The sequence below is a fragment of the Procambarus clarkii genome, chromosome 48, assembly GCF_040958095.1.
Source record: "Procambarus clarkii isolate CNS0578487 chromosome 48, FALCON_Pclarkii_2.0, whole genome shotgun sequence".
Classification (NCBI taxonomy): Eukaryota; Metazoa; Arthropoda; class Malacostraca; order Decapoda; family Cambaridae; genus Procambarus; species Procambarus clarkii.
The window spans coordinates 36002604-36024303 of NC_091197.1; the positions used below are offsets into that span (position 1 = coordinate 36002604).

Sequence of the window (21700 nt, forward strand, 5' to 3'; positions counted from 1 at the left end):
AACATGTCTATGTAAAAATAATTACCAAATTCCACTTACTTTGGCTGTGAGGGCGTGGACAAGGTGCGCTGTGACGTCATCAGGGCCTGGTCGCCCGTGTGTGAAGCTCCCAGACACGGTCGCGCAGGCCATTCAAGCACCGCGTGTTGCCACAAATATATTTTCAAATATTTTGTCTATGCATTTCCAATGCGGTTTTATTTGTTTCTTTTATCGTATATGATGCATATTTGTGACCTTTACAATATGTATACAGTAGAATGTTCATAATTTTCCATGGAACTGTGATACATGTGTCAGTAATGTGTCCACAATAAATGTTTATTGTCACAATATTACGTGGTAAAAATTCACTAAAATTACAATATGTACAGTTTCACATACTATTTACACAGTAACACACTGTATTACACACTCAGTACTTTGGAGGTGCGTAATAGTCAATGAAGTAGTCCATGGTACACAGCGCGACTTTGCTCTCATTGCACCAGCTACAGATAGATTTTCGTCTCCTGTTTCATCGTTCTGTGTGCTTGCAAATAACGCACTCGCGTGCACCCTTGGCTTTAGTACTTGTAGGTGGTATGTAGCCAAGCTTGTAAAGCATATGGTAGTATTGAAACAATTATAGGAAAAGCTCAATTTGTAAGGTAGTCTTGAAAAGATCGCTTTGTAAGGTCCCACACAGGAAGAGATTCAGTTAGCCTCAAAGAGTGTCCATCAGTCAGGAAGAGATTCAGGTATTCTTGAAAATATCAATGAACAACACCACCATGGAAGCTGCTAACACTGTTCATCTATGCTACTTGTATCAGATGCATCATCACTGAACGCAGAAAACGATTCATCTATGTATCATCTATATAAATTCGAGATGGCAAGGGTGGGGCTCAGAGCTACACGTGGATACACTCGCTGTATCATCCTCATAGGTGCTGTATCACTGGCATCCAACCGTTGTGTTAAGCCCTTATTGCGCCTAGCTTCACCAATGTTATGACCCTTATGTTCTTCAAACAATAGGGTCTGAATTGCACCGACTGAGCGCAGTCTTTCAACACCGTGTGGGACAGGTGTTTGAGAGCCAGAGGCACGTGTGCCACAAATGGTTGCTCACGCAGTACTAACCCAGCCAGCAGTCTTGTCTTTCATATTCGTTATAGCATATTGTTCGTTCAGTGTTTGTTGGGTAGGCTGCTCCATTATGACAATCTTTCTTTGTTTCAAATGTGTTCCATTTGTTTTGTATTTGTCACTTATGTCTCAATAATGGAGCAGCCTACCCGACAAACACTGAACGAACCTTTATGGCATTTGTCCATTTTTCAAATTGTTTCAACAGTTCTTTTATTTTTCGTTTTTTTTTTTTATTTAAGAAACATGGAGCAGCCGACCTGTAGACGACCGAACGAACCTTTTTGACATTTGTACTGGTTTTCAAAAATCTTCATTTTTTTTATTATTTACGTTTTTTGTATGTAAAAAACATGGAGCAGCCTACCTGCCGACCACCGAACGAACATTTTGCTATAAGACAAATGAAAAATAAATGTTGAACACATTTGAAGAAAGGAAAATGTCATAATGGTTTATTCAGTGTATGTAAGGTAGGCTTCTCCATTATTGAGACGTAAATGACAAATACAAAACAAATGGAACACATTTGAAACAAAGAAAGATTGTTATAATGGAGCAGCCTACCTGCCGAACACCGAATGAACCTTTTTGACATTTGTTGTATATCAGACATTTCATTTCTTTTTTCCTACAAAAACGTCAATGCTTTGCAACATCTCAGCAGTCACCCCATTATATCCCAGTATCATTAGCATCTTTAAACAAGAACAACATAATTTATGTGCATCGTCGGAGGCGTCTAAGAATGTGCAAGAAGCAGCGCGACCCCACCTGGCCCACCATGTGGTGTTGACGTTACTCAAACCAGCGTTCGTCATACGGGACGATTTGACGCCGATCGGGCCGTTCGTTACCCAAAATGTTCGTCTTTTGGGGCGATCGTTATGCGAGGTACCACTGTATTTGTTCACTGATTGATCAACATAATTGAATCAATAATATGCACACCATATTTTTGAGTACAGCAATGATTCACTCATTTTATTATATAAATATATCAAACTACACACTATTGAACAATATTACAGCAAAAAAAACTATGAAAAATCAATCAGAGACATTGAAATAATTAGGTAATTATCTCTTTGTGGCAACTCCGGCCTGACAGCTGGCGATCAACAGACCGCCTGGGACGCACGCTGAGTTAGCGCCTATTTTTTGCCAGACTTCCCCACCCTATAGTGGGCAATATATGCCACTTACGATTTTTTTATTATTTTTCCCGTGATCAGTGAACACAAATTAACAGGTTAGGAAGAAAAAAATATTTTTTTTTTTTTCAAAATTACATGCGCCTGTGGGGAAGAAAGGATATTATACCCCTAGCATGTTAAGGGTTAACATGCTAGGAGTATAATATCCTTTGTTCCCCACAGGCGCATGTAATTTTGAAAAAAAAACAAGCAAATTTCTTCCAAACCTGTTAATTAGTTCTTGTAGATTAGTTTTTCAAATATTTTTGATAAGTTTGGCAGAATTGATATAGGTCTGAAGTTGTTAACATCAGTGGGATCACCACATTTGTGGACAGGGGTTACTCTCGCTTATTTTAGAATATCTGGAAAGGTTTGGAGTTCAAGTGACTTGTTGAAGAGCAATGCAATGGCAGGAGCTAAAAATCTGGAGGCTTTTCTGGGGGGAGCCCCGTCGGCTCCCCGGAGCTATCCCAGGCTGATATGCTAATGTCAGACTTTGGCATCAGTCATGTGTATGGAGTTCTTAGGCCTACCGGGGACCACGGCCAGAACCGGGCCCCCTCAGAGAGGCAAGGGGAGCAATGGCCTATAGAAGCCCCCGTGTAGTTGGAAGCATTCTATGTCTGCCATCGACCGGAACAGGCACCCAGAAAGGTAAGCACCCCAAAACAAACCCCTATTCTGGTTAAAATTGCTACCAAAAACCGAACTAGTGGATAGAACTCCCCAACCGAAAACAAGCAAACTAGTGTGACGTCACACACTGCCGCGCCGCTGTCTGCGCAGCTCCCCCCTCCCCAGGAGGGGGAAGGGGGAGCCCCAGACCCCCCGCGCCGGCTACCCACACCTCAGTTCTTGAGGCTGATGCTATAGGCGATGGTCGTGTGCTCTGGCTCCGGTGTCGCTACTGCACTGTGCTTTGCGTGTGGTGTTAGTTTTGTGGGTGCGAGAGCCAGGAGTTATCTTCAGTACTCGGGCTGCATGCGCCTAGGGCTGCCTTCCCTAGGTGCCCTGTAAGTACTGCCCTTGGGGCTTGGGGCCACCTTCCACAGGCTCCTCGGGGTCTGCCTCTGCTGGTCCGTTTTACCTTTCGGTTTTTCGGCCGCCTGTTGGGCTCTTGGGTGTTCTGTTCTCCCTTGTTACCGGCGGGTAAGAGGCAGTTTGCACTGGTAGGGGCGCAGGGTGCTGCTCAGCTTGTAATTCCCGACATCGCGGCCGGCTCTGTTCCTTGGGGTTCGCTGTCCTCTTGCGGGGTTTTGTTTTTCTTTTTGTTTTTGCCTGGTGGGGGGTTCTGTCGTTTTATTCAGTTTGTTTTTGCCCTTCCACTGTTCTCCTCGGTGGCGCCCCCTGCTAGGTCCCCGTGAGTGTACACGTCCCTGGGGTTCAGCTTTAGAAGTTTGCTTGGTAGTTTTGGGCGCCGGTTTGCAGCACCCTGCCTGGGACTACCTGAGCGCGAGTCCTCTTAAAGTAAACGCTCAGGACCCTGGGAATCCCCTAGGGGGCGCGTGGGTCCGATGGATGTGACCCCGGAGTCCCCACTCGCTGTGTGCGAGTTTGAGGGTTGCTCGGTCCCCTTGTCTCAGGGTGACCCTCATTGTTTTTGCCTCTGCCACGCTGCCTGCTGGGTCGGTGATACTTTCGACCCTGAGTCCTGTGAGTGTTGCTGCTTGCTTGTGACTCAATTTACCCAATCCTCTGATGATTTTATTCGGGTACAGGCGGCACGTGCGTTGCAGTCTAGGTTTCGTCTGTTGCAACGCGCTCGGTTGGTTGCTTCCCCGGATGCCCCGGGGCTGCCCCGCTTTGCTTTTCGAGACCCGGACTTGGGGGTGGGGGTCGCTTCGATCCTGGTTCAGTCCGCACCTCCTCGTCCTTCCCCTTCTGTTCGTTCTGGTCCCCCGCCCCTGCTTCCGGCCCCGAAGCGTCTGAGGGTTTCGGGGTCGGAGCAGGGGTTACTTGATCTCAAGACTCGGGCAGCTTCGGGGGTTGCCCCTTCCGGGGGGGCGGCAGAGGCATTCGAGTCTTGTCTCCCGGCCGAAGCTTCAGGGTCTGACCAGTGGGCCCCCCTTCCTCCAGCTTTTCCGGCTGCTCCGTCCTTGTCTTGTGGGGTCGGGGCTTGGGGAGAGGACTCTGCCTCGGGTCCTGTGGTGACGGACCTTGAGGCTGGGGAGGGGCTGACTTGGGGGCCTTGGGCCCCGCTGGACCCCGCCTGGGTTTTTCTTCCCACTGAGCGGGGCTTATTGTTACAAGGAGTGGGGTTTTCTTTTCCCCCCTCTGCGTACGAGTTGGATTTGGTGTCGGCCCCTCCCCGGGTTCGGTTCAGTGTTCCCCCGGGTACGTCGGTTCCGTCCTTCCGGAGGTTTTCGGCTTATCGCATCCAACCTGGTGTGGTGCGAGCGGCCTTTGCAGCTTACCTCCTGCGTGACCCGGATTATGCCTCGGAAATGGATCCGTCCACGTTCAGGTTTGGGACTTTGTTCCCTTTCTGGCTCCGTTACGAGGTTCCGGAGTCGTCCTGGCTAGCAGACTGCCCCTTGTTTGGTCTGGATTCCTGGCATTCCTTCTGTCGTTCCCGCACGCTGGAGTGGCGGGAAGCTTCCCCGGTGCTTCAGGTTTTCCTGGGGGGTGAACTTGAGTACCTGAATGAGTGCTTGTTTGCCCCTGCCCTTCCCCGCGATGTGGGCGTTATTCAGCTCCATGTGCAGGTTCCCTCCCTTTCGGCGGCGCTCGTGGCGGAGGACTTGCGCGCCCGGGGCCTTTTGTGTTCGGCCTTGCGGTTCTTTTCCCTCCTGGAGCTGTCTTCGGATTGGCTCGTGGTGGATGTGGGGACGCTTGGGTCCGTCCCGGGGTCCGGCGCCTTGTCCTCGGCTGCGCGTTCGTCGGCTGCCTTGTTGAAGCTGTTCACGCCGATTTTGCGGGATGCGGTTTCCCTGTTCTATGCTTCCCGTCTCGCGTGTCGGCAGGCGGTGCTGGGTTCCTCCGTGGAATCTGCTTGGGCTCTGGCTCTTAGGCGTTCTTCACCTTTTTGTCCTCTCCTGTTTGGGGAGTCGGCCGTGGCGCAGTTTATTCAGGCTGCGTCGGCGGCTTGTCGTCCGATGTCGGACTTGTTGGTTTTCCGGGGGTCCCGGGGTGGGTCTTCCCGGAAAGGTCGTGCCAGGGCTCGGGGTTCCTCTCGTCGTGGTAGGCCTCTGGTGTCAGGTTTGGGGTTGGCTCCTCCTGCAGACCCTCCCTCGTCTGGTCGGTGCGGTGTTCGCGCTGTGCGGGGTTCTGGATCTCGTACGGGTCGCCGGCCCTTTCGCGGTTTGCCCCCTTGACGGGGCGATGGGGGGGCGGCTTGCGCTGTTCGCCCGCGCCTGGTCCCACGATTCGTGGGCCTTTCGGGTCGTGTCTCGCGGCCTGCGGTGGCATTGGGTGGCCCACCCCCCTTTGGGGGGTCGGGGCTGGCAGGGCAGGTTTCTTCCCCTGTGCTCTGTGGAGTCGTCTTGGAGTGGGTACGCTTGGGCGTCGTTGAAACGACGTCGTCCCTCAGATGGGTTTCCCGTCTGTTTCCGGTTCCGAAACGGGACTGCGCGGACCTGCGGTTCATTCTGGACTTGTCCCGTCTGAACCCCTGGGTTCATTGCCCCTCCTTTCGGATGACTACGCTGTCTCAGGTTCGGCTCCTCTTGGAGCCGGGAGCTTGGATGGTGTCCCTGGACCTCCGGGACGCTTATTGGCATGTCCCGATTCATCCGCGGTTCAGGGACTGGCTCGGTTTTGTTGTGGGGCGTCTGAGTTACCGCTTTCGTTGTCTCCCGTTCGGGTTGAACCTGGCACCTCGCGTGTTCACGCGCCTTACACGGGTTGTGGTGGCTCGTTTGCGTCTCCTAGGTGTTCGGGTGTTGGCCTACCTCGACGACTGGCTGGTTTGGGCTCCCAGCCAGTCAGCTTGCTTGCTAGCCAGGGATTTGGTTCTTTCCCAGCTCGCCGAGTTCGGGTTCTTGGTGAACTGGAGGAAGTCCCATCTGGTTCCCTCTCAGGTTCGGACTTGGCTGGGTCTCGTGTGGGACTCTCGAACCGCCTCCTTGTCTCTCCCTCCGGAGTCTCTCCTGCGGCTGCGGTCCCGCCTTCGTCTGTTTCTGGAGGGCCCTCGGGTCACCCGGCGGTTGCTCGAGGGGCTGTGCGCGAGCCTGAACTTCGCGATGGTGGTCTACCCGCCAGGTCGGGTTTGGCTTCGACGGCTGTTCTGGTTCCTTCGGGGTTCCCCCTTCCGCCTCTCTCGCGATCGCAGAGTTCGACCCGTGGGGGCCTTGCGTCGGTTGCTGCGTCACCGGCTTCCTCTTCGGTTTTTCGGGGTTCAGTGCCTTGGCGCCTACCCGAGCCCTCGCTCGATGTGTACACGGATGCGTCGTCTCTCGGCTGGGGTTTTGTGACCAGTGCTCACCAGGCCGGCCAGGGGCGTTGGGATCCGTCCTTCCGTCGAGCTCACAGTACGGTGCGGGAGTTCGCGGCAGTGTGGTTTGCTCTGGGGAGGATTCGGGTGGCCCGCGGATCGACGATTCGGCTCCATTCGGACTGCTCTCCGGTGGTTCATTGCCTGAACCGCGGGGGTTCGATGCGGTCCTTGTCTCTTTGGGGTTGGTCGCTTCGGGTGACTCGTCTGCTGAGTTCTCGGGGTTTGGCTCTCCTGGCGGTTCACGTACGGGGCGTGTCCAACGTCTTGGCCGACGCCCTGTCTCGCTTCGTTCCCCTCTCCACGGAGTGGACGGTCGACGACGAGTCCTTCCGTTGGCTTTGCCAGACGTTCGGGCGCCCCGAAGTGGACCTCTTCGCGTCGGCGTGGTCGCGGCTTCTTCCCGTTTATGCGGCGCCCTTCCCCGATTGCGAGGCCGTCGGGGTCGATGCCTTTCGGCTAGACTGGTCGAGGTGGGGGTTCCTGTACCTCTTTCCCCCCGGTTCGGCTGTTGCTCCAGGTCCTGACTCGCTTAGAGACTTACCGGGGGAGAGTTGTCCTTCTGGCCCCTTGGTGGCCGGCCCAGCCTTGGTTTCAGGCGCTGGTTGCTCGGTGTCTGAACCCGAGGGTTTTCCCGCGGCTCCGCCTCTTTCAGCAGATCGGGCCGGTACGTCACGTAGCTGGTTCGATCTTCTCCTCGAGTCTTCGCGTATGGTTTTTTTTTTGACTCGAGTCTATCATCATCTCTATGGTGATCAGGTGGCCTCCTTGTTGGTGTCCCACCTGAGGGCTTCTTCTCGGCGGCAGTATGAAGTTTCCTGGCGGTCCTTCCGTTTCTTTTTGCGTCTTCGTCGTGTTAGCTCCTTGTCTGTTCGGGTGGTCTTGTCCTTCCTCTCGTGGTTGTTTCAGGACCGTCATCTTATGCCTAACACTGTCGCTTCATATCGTGCGGCGCTGGCGGAGCTGCTTCAGCTTGCTTTCGGTATCGATGTTACGTCTGCGCCGTTTCACAAGCTGTCTCGTGCATTGTTTCACCTCCAGCCTGCTCATGCGTCACCTGAGCCGTCCTGGTCTTTGGACAGAGTGCTCGCTTTCCTTTCATCTCCTCGTTTCGTTGTGGCCCCTTCGGTCCAGGATTGTTTTTCCAAGGCACTTTTCTTGTTGGCTTTGGCCTCTGGGGGTCGGGTAGGGGAGCTTCATGCTCTCCTCCGGCGCAAGGGTTTCTGCTCTTTTGGTCGTGGTGATAGTTTTGTTCGTTTGCAGCCGTCTCCTTCTTTTCTGGTGAAGAATGAGACTGCTGCGTTCCGGAGGGGTCCATGGGTGGTTGATGCTTGGTTGGTCAGGCCGGGGGTGCATCATGTTTTGTGTCCGGTTGCGGCGCTTTGCCGTTATTTGCGCGCCCCAGCTTCTGTGTCCCGGGACGCGCTGTGGGTTGATCCGGTTTCCCTTCTTCCCTGTTCGCGGGTTTGGGTCTCTCAGGTCGTCCGCAGGGTTATTAGGTCCAGCCAGCCTGCGGTCTATCCCTGTGCCCATGACGTTCGTAAGTTCGCGGCTCTTGCTGCCGTCTTTGGGAATATGTCTTGGTCTGATATTCGGGCGCGGGGATTTTGGCGGTCGAACAGGGTCCTGGCTGCTCGTTACCTTGTGAATGTCCCTGGGCCTCGTCGGGCCTGTGTTGCTTTGGGTCGGCGGTTGCAGCCAGTTGTCTCGGCTTCGAGTTGAGGGGTGAGCGACGACCGCCTCCCGGGTAAGTCCCTCTTTTTCTGTCTGTGGGTAGTTAGCTCCGGGGAGCCGACGGGGCTCCCCCCAGAAAACCAGCGTTGAATGTAATGAAACGCCATTTTCTGGGTGAGTCCCGGAGGCTCCCCGGCATCCCTCCCTCCCTCCGGTCGGCGGTTTTTCGCGTTTTTGACATCCAGCCTCATGAACTGAGGTGTGGGTAGCCGGCGCGGGGGGTCTGGGGCTCCCCCTTCCCCCTCCTGGGGAGGGGGGGAGCTGCGCAGACAGCGGCGCGGCAGTGTGTGACGTCACACTAGTTTGCTTGTTTTCGGTTGGGGAGTTCTATCCACTAGTTCGGTTTTTGGTAGCAATTTTAACCAGAATAGGGGTTTGTTTTGGGGCGCTTACCTTTCTGGGTGCCTGTTCCGGTCGATGGCAGACATAGAATGCTTCCAACTACACGGGGGCTTCTATAGGCCATTGCTTCCCTTGCCTCTCTGAGGGGGCCCGGTTCTGGCCGTGGTCCCCGGTAGGCCTAAGAACTCCATACACATGACTGATGCCAAAGTCTGACATTAGCATATCAGCCTGGGATAGCTCCGGGGAGCCTCCGGGACTCACCCAGAAAATGGCGTTTCATTACATTCAACGCTGGTTTTTTGTAAATAAGAGTTGGCATCTCCTCAAGGGCACTAGACTTGGTTTTAAGGGAAAGGATTATGTCAGTAACATCAGTGGAATTAGTAGGCATTAGGTACTGAGACTGTGGATAGTTTCCTGTAAGATAGTTCTGAATATTAATACTGGACGATGGAATATCATTTGCAAGGGATGACCCAATGGAAGAGAAGAACCTATTGAACTCAAGAGCAGGGTCAGAGGCTGAAAGCAGACCATCATTATTTGATAGGAGTATTGGTTTGTTATTTATAATCTTCTTTGATCCCAATATTTGAGAAATTGTGCTCCATGTTTTCTTAATATTGCCTAATTAATATTTTCTTATTGACAAAGAGGATTTCCTGAAATCAGCAACTTCATGAACAAGAGGACACAGATTCAAGCTGAGGAAACAAAGAAAAATTGAAAGTTTTCTTTTGCAAACAGAGTGGTAGATGGTTGGAACAAGTTAGGTGAGAAGGTGGTGAAGGCCAAAACCGTCAGTCGTTTCAAAGTGTTACACTGTACTAGAAAGAGTACTGGGAAGACGGGACACCATGAACGTAGCACTTATCCTGTAACTACACTTAGGTAATTACTCCAACTAGCTGATGACTCCACCTTACTACCAAGATTCCACCTCCCAGCATACTACGCGCATCGCCAATTCTCACTGCAGTGCTGTTACTATCGTAATCCTGGTCACTAAATCCTGTAAATGAATAATTTTCCACAAGTTTATTTTGTAAAAAGTCATGAGAAGTTGTGTAAGATTCTGGCTACCTGCTAGTGCTGTGATCATCTTGAACCAGCATTGTGTTCACTAATATCTGAACATTGTACACAGTCTTTATTACAGTCAAGCCCTTCTGTAATACTATCATAGCTAAATACAGTAATAGCAGTTACATATATATTTTAACATTTGTAAGCATTGCTGTGGTCACTAGCTGAACAGTGGTGCTGTTAGCTCATGCTACATGTGTCTGTCTTGGTTGCTTACTCAGTACTGATCCCTTCACACCCAGGAATGGCACCCATGATTTTTTTTTTTAAAGTGTCTGTTTACTGGAGCCCTCAGGAAGCTGATGTGAACCCCGTGTAACCACGGTACATTAAAATGTACATGTACAATTTGCGCTGTGTAGGCAGACCAAAATCATACATGTATGATTTGTGCCATTTAACCACCGTGCTGCGCCGAGTTTATTGTGAAATTCCCCTGGTGCGCATGAAATAAAGTGTTCCCAAAAAATAATTTTTCTTTGTAAAATAAAAAATTCCCTTCCCTGAACATGTCTATGTAAAAAAAAAATACCAAATTCCACTTACTTTGGCTGTGAGGACATGGACAAGGTGCACTGTGATGTCATCAGGGCCTGGTCGCCCGTGCATGAATCACCCAGACACGTTCGCGCGGGCCATTCAAGCACCGGGTGTTGCCACAAATATATTTTCAATTATTTGTTTTATGTATTTCCAATGCAGTTTTATTTTTATTTTTTATTGTATATGATGCATATTTGTGTCCTTTACAGTAAGTATACAGTAGAATGTTTATATTGTTCCATGGAACTGTGATACATGTGTCAGTAATGTGTCCACAATATATGTTTATTGTTGCAATATTACCTGTTAAAAATTCACTAAAATTACAATATGTACAGTTTCACACTGTATTACACACTCAGTACTTCGGAAGTGAGTAATAATCAATGAAGTAGTCCATGGTACACAGCACGACTACGCTCTCAGTGCACCAGGTACAGATAAATTTTCGCTTCCTGTTTCTTCATTCTGTGTGCTTGCAAATAATGGACTCACGTACACCCTTGGCTTTAGTACTTGTAGGTTGTATATAGCCAAGCTTGTAAAGCATAAGGTAGTATCGAAAAGATTATAGGAAAAGATCAATTTGTAAGGAAGTCTTAAAAAGATCTCTTTGTATGGTCCCACACAGGAAGAGATTCAGCTTGCCTCAAAGAGTGTCCGTCAGTCAGGAAGAGATTCAGGTATTTTGGAAAATATTTATGGAAAACACCACCATGGAAGCCGCTAACACTGTTCATCTATGCTACTTGTATCAGATGCATCATCACTGAACGCAGGAAATGATTCATCTATGTATCATCTAAATAAATTGGAGATGGCATAGGATTGCAAGGGTGACGCTCAGAGCTACAACTGGATACGCTTGCTGCATCGTCCTCATAGGTGCTGTATCACTTGCATCCGACCTTTGTGTCAGGTCCTTATTGCACCTAGCTTCACCAATATTATGACCCTTATGTTCTTCAAACAATATGGTTTGAATTTCACCGACAGAGCATTATCTTTCAAACACCTGTCCGACGCGGTTACCTTACCTCAAGGTAAGGTAACCGTGTCGGACAGGTGTTTGGGAGCCAGAGGCGCGTGCGCCACCCATGGTTGCTCATTCAGTACTAACTCAGCCAGCAGCCCTAGGGCATTCTGGGAATTTTTTCCAAGATGGCTGCCTCTCACTGGAGGTCCTAAGAGTCCATTTCGTACACAACCAACCTCGTACACATTTAGAATTGGTACCGAAAAATCAAAAAAAGAGTTTTCTCGTTTGGCGCAGTTTCCCGCCGACCGAGAATACTCGGTTGGCACAGTTAAGTGGTTAAGGGTTAATTTATTTGGAAGTAGATCACATTTTGGCAAAAATCAGTTCATGACATTGGTTGCTTGCAACCAACTGTGCCCAATGGGTAGTTACCTTGGGATTCTGCAGAGCCAAAGTTGAGAAATGTGGGGTTAGATGTTGCATGTAGTGGGTGGCTGGTTGGCTCATCCATGTTGGGCTAGATGTTGTATGTAGTGGGTGTCTAGTTGGTCCATTCATGTTGGGCTAGATGTGTGTAGTGGGACTGTGCAGTTGATCCATCCATATTCTCTTTACATTGTTACACGATTTTTATTTATATTTGTTCATTTAGTTGGTTCTACAGTCAATATGAACCAAATTAAAAAGAAAACTGAATGTAATTAAACATATTTTTCAGAGCGGCACAGAAACATTATTCTGGCGTGCTCTGCTGCAGCTGCTGTTGAGGGATAAACTTGGTGATGTCTCAGATGTGGCACATGTTGGGCGTCTTGCATCAAAATGCCACAATTTTTCAGAATATGCAAGACTAGCAATTTCCAAGCTGGGAGTTTCCTTAGAGGTGAGATATTATTTTACTTTGCTTAGTTTTAATAAATTGTAATTACCAAAGTGTAGTTACAGGATGAGAGCTACATTCTCAAATGTTAACAAAACACAAGAAATAATACATAAACAGAATAGCAAATTAGATTTATGCACAGATTTTTTATCATTTTAATTATGAATAAATAAATATAAGGAAAACTCCTAATAAACATATATGACTAACAAATTAACTGCACTGCTCTAACATCTCAGAACATTACACAGTTTATGCAGGTGTATAAGTGAACATTTGAAGAAGAAAAAATCTCCCCAAAACCAGGGGACGACTTGTCTACTGAATAACAAATGTGAACCTTTACCACTGAGAGATAAACAAGTGAAGCAGCTGGCCTAACACTTATTGTACACCACTATCGCAGCCCAGGGAACACGAGAGAAGGAGGCAGGCAAGAAGGGAGCGATGGAGGAAAGTAGGCAAGCAGGGAGGGAGGGATGGATGGAGGAAAGCAGGCAGGCAGGGAGGGAGGGAGGAAGGGTAGTACAGGGAAAAGGAGGGAGGGAGGGAAGCAGGCAGGAAGGGAGAGAAAAAGGGATGTACGGAGAAAAGGAGGGAGGGAGGGAACCAGGCAGGCAAGGGAGGGAGGGAGGGAGGGAACCAGGCAGGCAAGGGAGGGAGGGAGGGAGGTAGACAGAGGGAGGGAAGAGGGAGCCAGGCAGGCAGTCAGGTAGACAGGGAGGGAAGCAAGCAGGGGGGGGGAAGGGAAAAAGGGAGTCAGGGTTCAGGCATGAAGGAAGGCAGGGCGGGACAGGGCAGGTGCCTTTTGCCCCCAGACTCCTCAACAACACCCAGGGTTGATAGGTAAGTACTATAGCAGTCAGCTGATGGTTGCTTCGTCATGCCAGGAGTGCTAACCCATATGTAATCAAAATGGAAATGTATTTCAGCTATTTTAAATATACCACAATCTTTAGCATTATGATTGCTCCAGTATAACATCTTGCTAATAAAACAGGCAAGTAAGTAATTATCAAAGAAGGCACCAAGCCAGGAAGGCTATGTAGCACCATCAAATGTACGGAATAATCAGAGGGCGCTAAATATCACTAAGGATGCCAACATGAACAACAGAAACGCATAAGACAAACAATATCTAAAGTATACGATTCACCAAGAATTCTATCAAGGGACAAGTGACCACGAGGGATGGTCGGAAAGCAATCCACACGCTCGTCCTGGAAGTCAAGACATTCAATAAGGATATGCACAACTGTAAGAGGGACAATGCAGTTAAGACAATAAGGAGCAGAGCGATGCTCCTTTAATCCCTTAACTGCGCCGCCTATAAATATGACACCTCCTCAGTCCGCAGGAAATAAATTCTCTGGAAAATTTTTTTGCTTTTTTTAAGTGTCAGAAACCCTTCCTTCAGTATGAGTACGTCAAAAATATTTCAAAATTGTGCTTACTTTGGCTACTATGGGGTCTGTAAGTTAGTGTGTGACGTCATCATTCCCCGTTTGCCTGTGACGTACATCCCTAGGCCAGTAGGGTGCCCGGGGCGGGGCACGCGAGCTGCCGCGAATATATTTATGTTCATTTTTTGCACACAGTTCCAAATACATTTATTTGTTTTTACGTGCTAATCCTATGTATAATGAGCACGTACACTATATTATGGCAGTAAAACATCCGTACTGTCCGAAGACACTGTGTTACGTGCATGACACTTGTGTACACATATGTTGCACATATTTACCATATATCATGCTAATTTATGTATATATACAATATATTTACACACTATACACTGTCACACACTGTATACATTCACCATCAACACATTCATAACACCGCGAGTGTGAGCTGTCACACTCAGCAAAACAGAGATGCAGAACTAGAAAACAGGATTGATTCAATAGAAATTGTGAGAGGGCCAGAGACCAAAAGACACAAAAATGGAATCAAACCAATCTACAGAAGTGGAAGCAGGGAAAACCCCTTTAATTATAGACCTGTATCATTGACAAGTGTAATAGTCAAAATATTGGAGAAAATAATTAAAACTAAATGGGTAGAACACCTGGAGGAAAACGATATAATATCAGACAGACAGTATGGTTTTCGAACTGGAAGATCCTGTGTAACGAACTTACTCAGTTTTTATGATCGAGCCACAGAGATTTTACAGGAAAGAGATGGTTGGGTTGACTTCATCTATCTGGACCTTAAAAAGGCTTTCGACAGAGTTCCCCATAAGAGGTTGTTCTGGAAACTGGAAAATATTGGAGGAGTGACAGGTACGCTTCTAACATGGATGAAAAATTTTCTGACTGATAGAAAAATGAGGGCTGTGATCAGAGGCAATGTATCGGACTGGAGAAATGTCACAAGTGGAGTACCACAGGGTTCAGTTCTTGCACCACTGATGTTTATTGTCTACATAAATGATCTACCAGTTGGTATACAAAATTATATGAACATGTTTGCTGATGATGCTAAGATAATAGGAAGGATAAGAAACTTAGATGATTGTCATGCCCTTTAAGATGACCTGGACAAAATAAGTATATGGAGCACCACTTGACAAATGGAATTTAATGTTAATAAATGCCATGTTATGGAATGTGGAATAGGAGAACATAGACCCCACACAACCTATATATTATGTGAGAAATCTTTAAAGAATTCTGATAAAGAAAGAGATCCAGGGTTGGTTCTAGAAAACTATCACCTGAGGACCACATAAAGAATATTGTGCGAGGAGCCTATGCCACGCTTTCTAACTTCAGAATTGCTTTTAAATACATGGATGCGACATACTAAAGAAATTGTTCATGACTTTTGTTAGGCCAAAGCTAGAATATGCAGCTGTTGTGTGGTGCCCATATCTTAAGAAGCACATCAACAAACTGAAAAAGGTGCAAAGACATGCTACTAAGTGGCTCCCAGAACTGAAGGGTAAGAGCTACGAGGAGAGGTTAGAGGCATTAAATATACCATTACTAGAAGACCGAAGAAAAAGAGGTGATATGATCACTACATACAAAATAGTAACAGGAATTGATAAAATTGATAGAAAAGATTTCCTGAGACCTGGAACTTTAAGAACAAGAGGTCATAGATTTAAACTAGCTAAACACAGATGCCAAAGAAATATAAGAAAATTCACTTTCGCAAACAGAGTGGTAGACGGTTGGAACAAGTTAAGTGAGAAGGTGGTGGAGGCCAAGACCGTCAGTAGTTTCAAAGCTTTATATGACAAAGAGTGCTGGGAAGACGGGACACCACGAGCGTAGCTCTCATCCTGTAACTACACTTACGTAATAACACTTAGGTAATAACGTGTGTAATTCATGATGGATGCTTTTCGGCAGGACTGGTCGAGGTGGGGGTACCTGTTCCTCTTCTCCCGGTCCAGCTGTTGCTTCGGGTTCTGGCTCGGTTGCAGCCCATCCCACAAGAGCAGTCCTTATGGTTCCTTGGTGGCCGGCCCAGCTTTATTTTCAGATGCTGCTTGATAGGTGTCCGAACCCCGGGTGTTTTCCCGCGGCTCCGCCTCTTTCGGCAGGACGGATCGGTCCTGTACGTGACTGGTTCGGCCTTCTCCTCGGCTCTTCGTGTTTGGCATTTTGACGTGGGTATCACCATCTCTGTGGTGTTTGGGTGGCTTTGTTGACGGTGTCCCGGCTGCGAGCTTCGTCTTGGCGACAGTATGACGTTCCTGGTGTTTCTATGCACTCTTTCTTGCTCTTCATAGGTTGTCGTCTCTTTCGCATCGGGTGTTCTTGTCCTTTCTTGGGTTTTCAGGACTACAGTTATTTGATGTTTTTACTGTCGCCTTGTTTTGTGCAGCGTTGGCGGAGCCGCTCCAGCTTGCGTTCGGGGTGGGCGTCACATCTGCCCCGTTTCGTATGCTTTCTCGTGTTTTGTTTCACCTCCGGCCTGCTCATGCATCGCCTGAGCCATCCTGGTCCTTGATCAGGGTGCCTTCTTATCTTCTCCTCAGTTTGTGATAGCCCCTTCGGTTCAGGTTTCTGCTCTTTGGTACTGGTGGTAGATTTGTACGTGTGCAGCTTTTCTCCGTCCTGGCGACGGTCGAGACGGCTGCTTTCCGGAGGGGTTCTTGTGTTATTGATGCTTGATTGGTTTGGCCGGGGGTGCGTCCTGTGTTGTCTGGTTGTGCATTTTGCTGTTACCAGCGTACCGTGTCTGGGGATGCGCTGTGGTTGATCCGGTTCTCCTCATTCCCTGTTTTCAGGGCTCGGGTCTCCAGGTCGTCCGCAGAGTTTTTCAGTCTTCCAGCCTGCGGTCTGTCTTTGTGCCCGTGCTGTTCAGACGTTTGCAGCTTTTGCTGCTGTGTTGGTGACGTCTAGGGCTCATTTCGGGCGCAGGGATTTGAGGGTCGCACAGGTTCTTGGCCGCCCATTCTTTATGCGCGTCTGCTCCTGTGCGTTCTTGTTGCCTTGGGTTGCATGTTGCAACCTGTTGTCTCGGCTTCGCATTCCGGAGTTTGTGGCGGCTGCCTCCTGGGTTAGCCCTTTCTTTTCCTTCTCTTTGGGTATGAAGCTCCAGGGAGCCGTAGGGGCTCCCCACAGAAAACCAGCGTTGAATGTAATGAAGCGCCATTTTCTGGGTGAGCCCCGGAGGTGCTCCCTGGTGACCCACCCTCCCTCCCACCGGTTGGCAGTTTTTTCACGTTGGTTGAAGCTTAGCTTCCGAACTGAAGCTTGGCAGCCGGTGCGGTAGATCCGGGGTGGGGAGGGCTGTGTGGTTGATCGGTGCGGCAGTAAAATGTGATGTTTGCTTGTTTCCTTGTTTCCTTGTGATTGTAAGGAGTTTCTACCTCTCTGTTCGGTTTTTTGTTTTAGTTTTTTACCATGTGGGGTTTGTTTTGTTATGCCTACCTTTCTGGGTGCCTAACCCCAGTTGATGGCAGATAAGGAAAACTCCAACCACAAAGGGGTTTACCAGGGCTATTGCTCCCTGAAACCTCTCTGAAGGGGCCAGGTTCTGGCGCTGGTCCCTGGTAGGTCTGAACTCCTTAGCTAATGTCCCAGTCTAATATAACATACATTAGGCCAATAAGCTCCAGGGAGCCTCTGGGGCTCACCCAGAAAATGGTGTTTCATTACATTCAACACTGTTTTTTTTAAAGATGGTGTCTGTTTACAAGAGCCCTGAGGAAGCTGATGTGAACACCATGTAGCCGTGGGAGTTTTGAATGGAAAATGAAAAATACCCGGAGGTGCGTAGCGCACCCCACACTTGGGCCTGCAGGCGCATTGCACAGTTAAAGGGTTAAGTGTCCGTGAGTTAAGTGCATATGGCTAATACGCAACCTTGCCAGAGTCGTTTCCTACCCCCAGCTACGGTGGTAGGAGGAAGGCCACAGGGACACACTACTCTTAACCCCTATCGCACTCCGTACGGGCACGCCGAAGACTGTGATGTCATGGTCCCGACGTTTCGGGAGAGTGCGTGGCGACACCGAAAAGTGTATACTCTTTTCAGTTTTCTCACCTTTATCCTCGTGCTACATCGTTCGTTTTGGTATCATTGTGTTCGCAATAGAATTCCCTATAGGGGTATATGCATATAAGGTCCAAAAGCCTGCTGTGACTCCCCACAGCAAAGTCACCCGTGAGCGCGCAAAATCAGTAAAATGTGTATTCTCGTTTCGGTTTTCTCACCTTATTTCTCATGCTACGTCGTTTGATTTGGTATCATTGTGTTTGTAATAGAATTCTCTACAGGGGTATATGCATATAAGGTCTATAAGCCTGGTGTGACTCCCCACAGCAAAGTCTAAAGCCGGCCAAGTTACCCATGAACGAGCACCAATATCCACACCTGCAGAGTAATGTATATACTCGTTAAGTTTGATAACATCAATTTTTGTGTTACCTATTTCATTTTGGTATCAAATTGTTCACAAAATAAAGGCGCATATTTTAAAACTAGTCCCATAATAATAGAACAATAAATGGAATTTTTAACAAATATTTTAGCTTTTGGATGCACATCACCACAAAATTATTTATATATTTCCAGTGTTCTGACACCAATTTTTATGTTACATCTTTCATTTTGGTATCAAATTGTTCGCAATATAAAGGTGCGTATTTTAAAACTAGTCCCATAATAATAGAACAATTAATGTAATTTTAACAAATATTTTAACTTTTGGACACTTTTTGACGCTCATCACCACAAAATTAATAATATCTTTCCAATGTACTGTCATCAGTTTTAATGTTATGTCTTTCATTTTTATATCAAATTATGCGCACTCTAAAGGCGCTTATTTTGAAACCACCCAGAAGTTGATCAGAGAAACACTGACTTTTTCACAAATATTTTGATACATGACGCAAGCCATAGTCACTCATTCAGAATCAGGAGAAATATGAGTGACGACGGGTGGAGGCTGCGGAGTGCATTAGTGTTAAGAGTACACAGTTTGTTATCAGTAACAGAAGACCAACAACCCTGCTATCTGGCAAGGATGGAGGAATGAATAACTGGGTAATAGTCGGAATAAGGAATACCTTTACGGGAGATGGGGCAAATGCGGATAGCTTCCTTAGCGGCAGCGTCAAAACACTCATTTAACCACTGTGTTGCATCAAGTTTATTGTGAAATTCCCCCTGTGCGCATTAAATAGTGTGTTCCCAACCAATTCTTTTTTTCTTCGTAAAATGGTAAATTCCCTTCCATGAACATGTCCATGTAAAAATAAATACCAAATTCCACTTACTTTGGCTGTGGGGACGTGAACAAGGTGTGCTGTGACGGCATCAGGGACTGGTCGCCCGTGCATGACTCACCCAGATACGGTCGTGCAGGCCATTCAAGCACCGGGTGTTGCCACAAATATATTTTCAATTATTTGTTCTATGTATTTCCAATGCGGTTTTATTTGTTTTTTAGCGTGTATGATACATATTTGTGTCCTTTACAATATGTATACAGCAGAACGTTCATAATATTCAATGGAACTGTGATACATGTGTCAGTAATGTGTCCACAATAAATGTTTATTGTCATAATATTACTTGTTAAAAATTCACTAAAATTACAATATGTACAGTTTCACAAACTATTTACACAGTAACACACTGTATTACACACTCTCAGTACTTCGGAAGTGAGTAATAATCAACGAAGTAGTCCATAGTGTACAGCGCGACTTCGCTCTCGTTGCACCAGGTACAGATAAATTTTCGCTTCCTGTTTCTTCATTCTGTGTGCATGCAAATAATGGACTCACGTACACACTTGGCTTTAGTACTTGTAGGTTGTATGTAGCCAAGCTTGTAAATCATAAGGTAGTATTGAAAAGATTATAGGAAAAGATCAGTTTGTAAGGTAGTCTTGAAAAGATCGCTTTGTATGGTCCCACACAGGAAGAGATTCAGCTTGCCTCAAAAAGTGTCCGTCAGTCAGAGAGAGATTCAGGTATTCTTGAAAATATCTATGGAAAACACCACCATGGAAGCCGCTAACACCGTTCATCTATGCTACTTGTATCAGATGCATCATCATTGAATGCAGAAAAAGATTCATCTATGTATCATCTAAATAAATTGCAGATAGCATTGGATTGCAAGGGTGACGCTCAGAGAGATTATAGGAAAAAGTAAAGTCGTATGACCCTTATGTTCTTAAAACAATAAGGTTATAATTTCATCGGAATTGCCGGAACAACAGTGGACATCTTCAAGAGGAAACTAGATTGTTTCCTCCAAGGAGTACCGGACCAGCCGGGCTGTGGTGGGTATGTGGGCCTGCGGGCCGCTCCAAGCAACAGCCTAGTGGACCAAACTCTCACAAGTCAAGCCTGGCCTTGGGCCGGGCTTGGCGATTAGAAAAACTCCCAGAACCCCATCAACCGGGTATCAACCAGAGCTACAACTGGATATGCTCGCTGTATTGTCCTCATAGGTACTGTATCACTTGCATCCGAGCTTTGTGTTAGGTCCTTATTGCGCCTAGCTTCACCAATATTATGACCCTTATGCTCTTCAAACAATAAGGTTTAAATTTCACCGACAGAGCATTATCTTGCAACACAGCGTCGGACAGGTGTTTGGGAGCCAGAGGCGCGTGCGCCACCCATGGTTGCTCATTCAGTACTAACCCAGCCAGCAGCCCTAGGGCATTCTGGGAGTTTTTTCCAAGATGGCTGCCTAAGAGCCCATTTTGTACACAACCTACCTCGCACACAACCAACCTCACACACATTTAGAATGGATATGGAAAAATCAAAGAGTTTTCTTGGCGCAGTTTCCCGCCGATTGACAGTACTCGGCTGGTGCAGTTAAGTGGTTAAAGAGACACGAATATAAATAAATAAATAAATAATAAATTAATACATTTTTTATTCAGGTAAGGTACATACATACAGGGTAAGATATAAAGTTGATGGATTTATAGATAGAGCTAGTACATACAATGCCTAAAGCCACTATTACACAAAGCGTTTCGGGCAGGAAAAACCTTAAAGACTAAAACTTCGTACTAATTGAGTTTAAAGTATAAAATGTGTTGAGAACAAATAAAAATAAAATAAGAAAAGGGGAAACATGGCTGAAAAAGCAGCACAAACACAATTAGGTCGACAAACAGCATTGTTTAAAAAAAAACAGACATGGGTTGACAATAGAGGGGTAAGGTAGGTTACAGGGAATTTATTAGGTAGTGCTTTGTTTTTGTCTTAAACTGGTTGAGAGAAGTACAGTCTTTAACATGGTTGGGAAGGTCATTCCACATTCTGGGTCACTTCATTTGTAGAGCATTTCTAGGTTGATTAATTCGTACTCTTGGAATATCAAAACTGTATTTGTTTCTGGTGTGGTGCTCATGGGTTCTGTTACAACCTTCAATGAAGCTTTTGAGGTCAGGATTGGCATTACAGTTCAGCGTTTTATATATGTATAATACACATGAGAGAATGTGCAGTGACTTAATATCTAACATATTCAGAGATTTGAGTAGGGGTACCGAGTGATGTCTGGGGCCAAAGTTGGATATTGTCCTAATAGCAGCTTTGTGTTGAGTAATTAGAGGACGTAAATGATTTTGGGTAGTAGAACCCCAAGCACAAATACCATAGTTGAGATATGGATAGATGAGGGAGTAATAGAGAGTCACCAGGGCAGGGCGGGGTACATAATATCTGATCTTAGAAAGAATGCCAACAGTTTTTTAAACTTTTTTTTATATATTTAGAATGTGTCCCTGGAAATTCAGCTTGTGGTCAATGAGAACGCCAAGGAATTTGCCATCTAATTTGTTACAAATTTAGGTATTGTTTATTCTGAGATTTATTTGATTAGAGGATTTATTGCCAAACAGAATATAGAAAGTTTTGTCA

The 21700-nt window shown here is 47.0% G+C and overlaps 1 protein-coding gene across 1 annotated transcript in view; it reads left to right on the forward strand.

Annotated features, from left to right (window-relative positions):
- The window catches only part of LOC123764818 (probable methyltransferase-like protein 25), a 239851-nt gene that overhangs the window by 131821 nt on the left and 86330 nt on the right, over positions 1 to 21700 (forward strand). The window contains exon 5 of the mRNA XM_069302696.1: positions 12171 to 12335. Within this exon, the coding sequence (XP_069158797.1) occupies positions 12171 to 12335 (165 nt within the window). The remainder of the gene's footprint in view (positions 1 to 12170; positions 12336 to 21700) is intronic.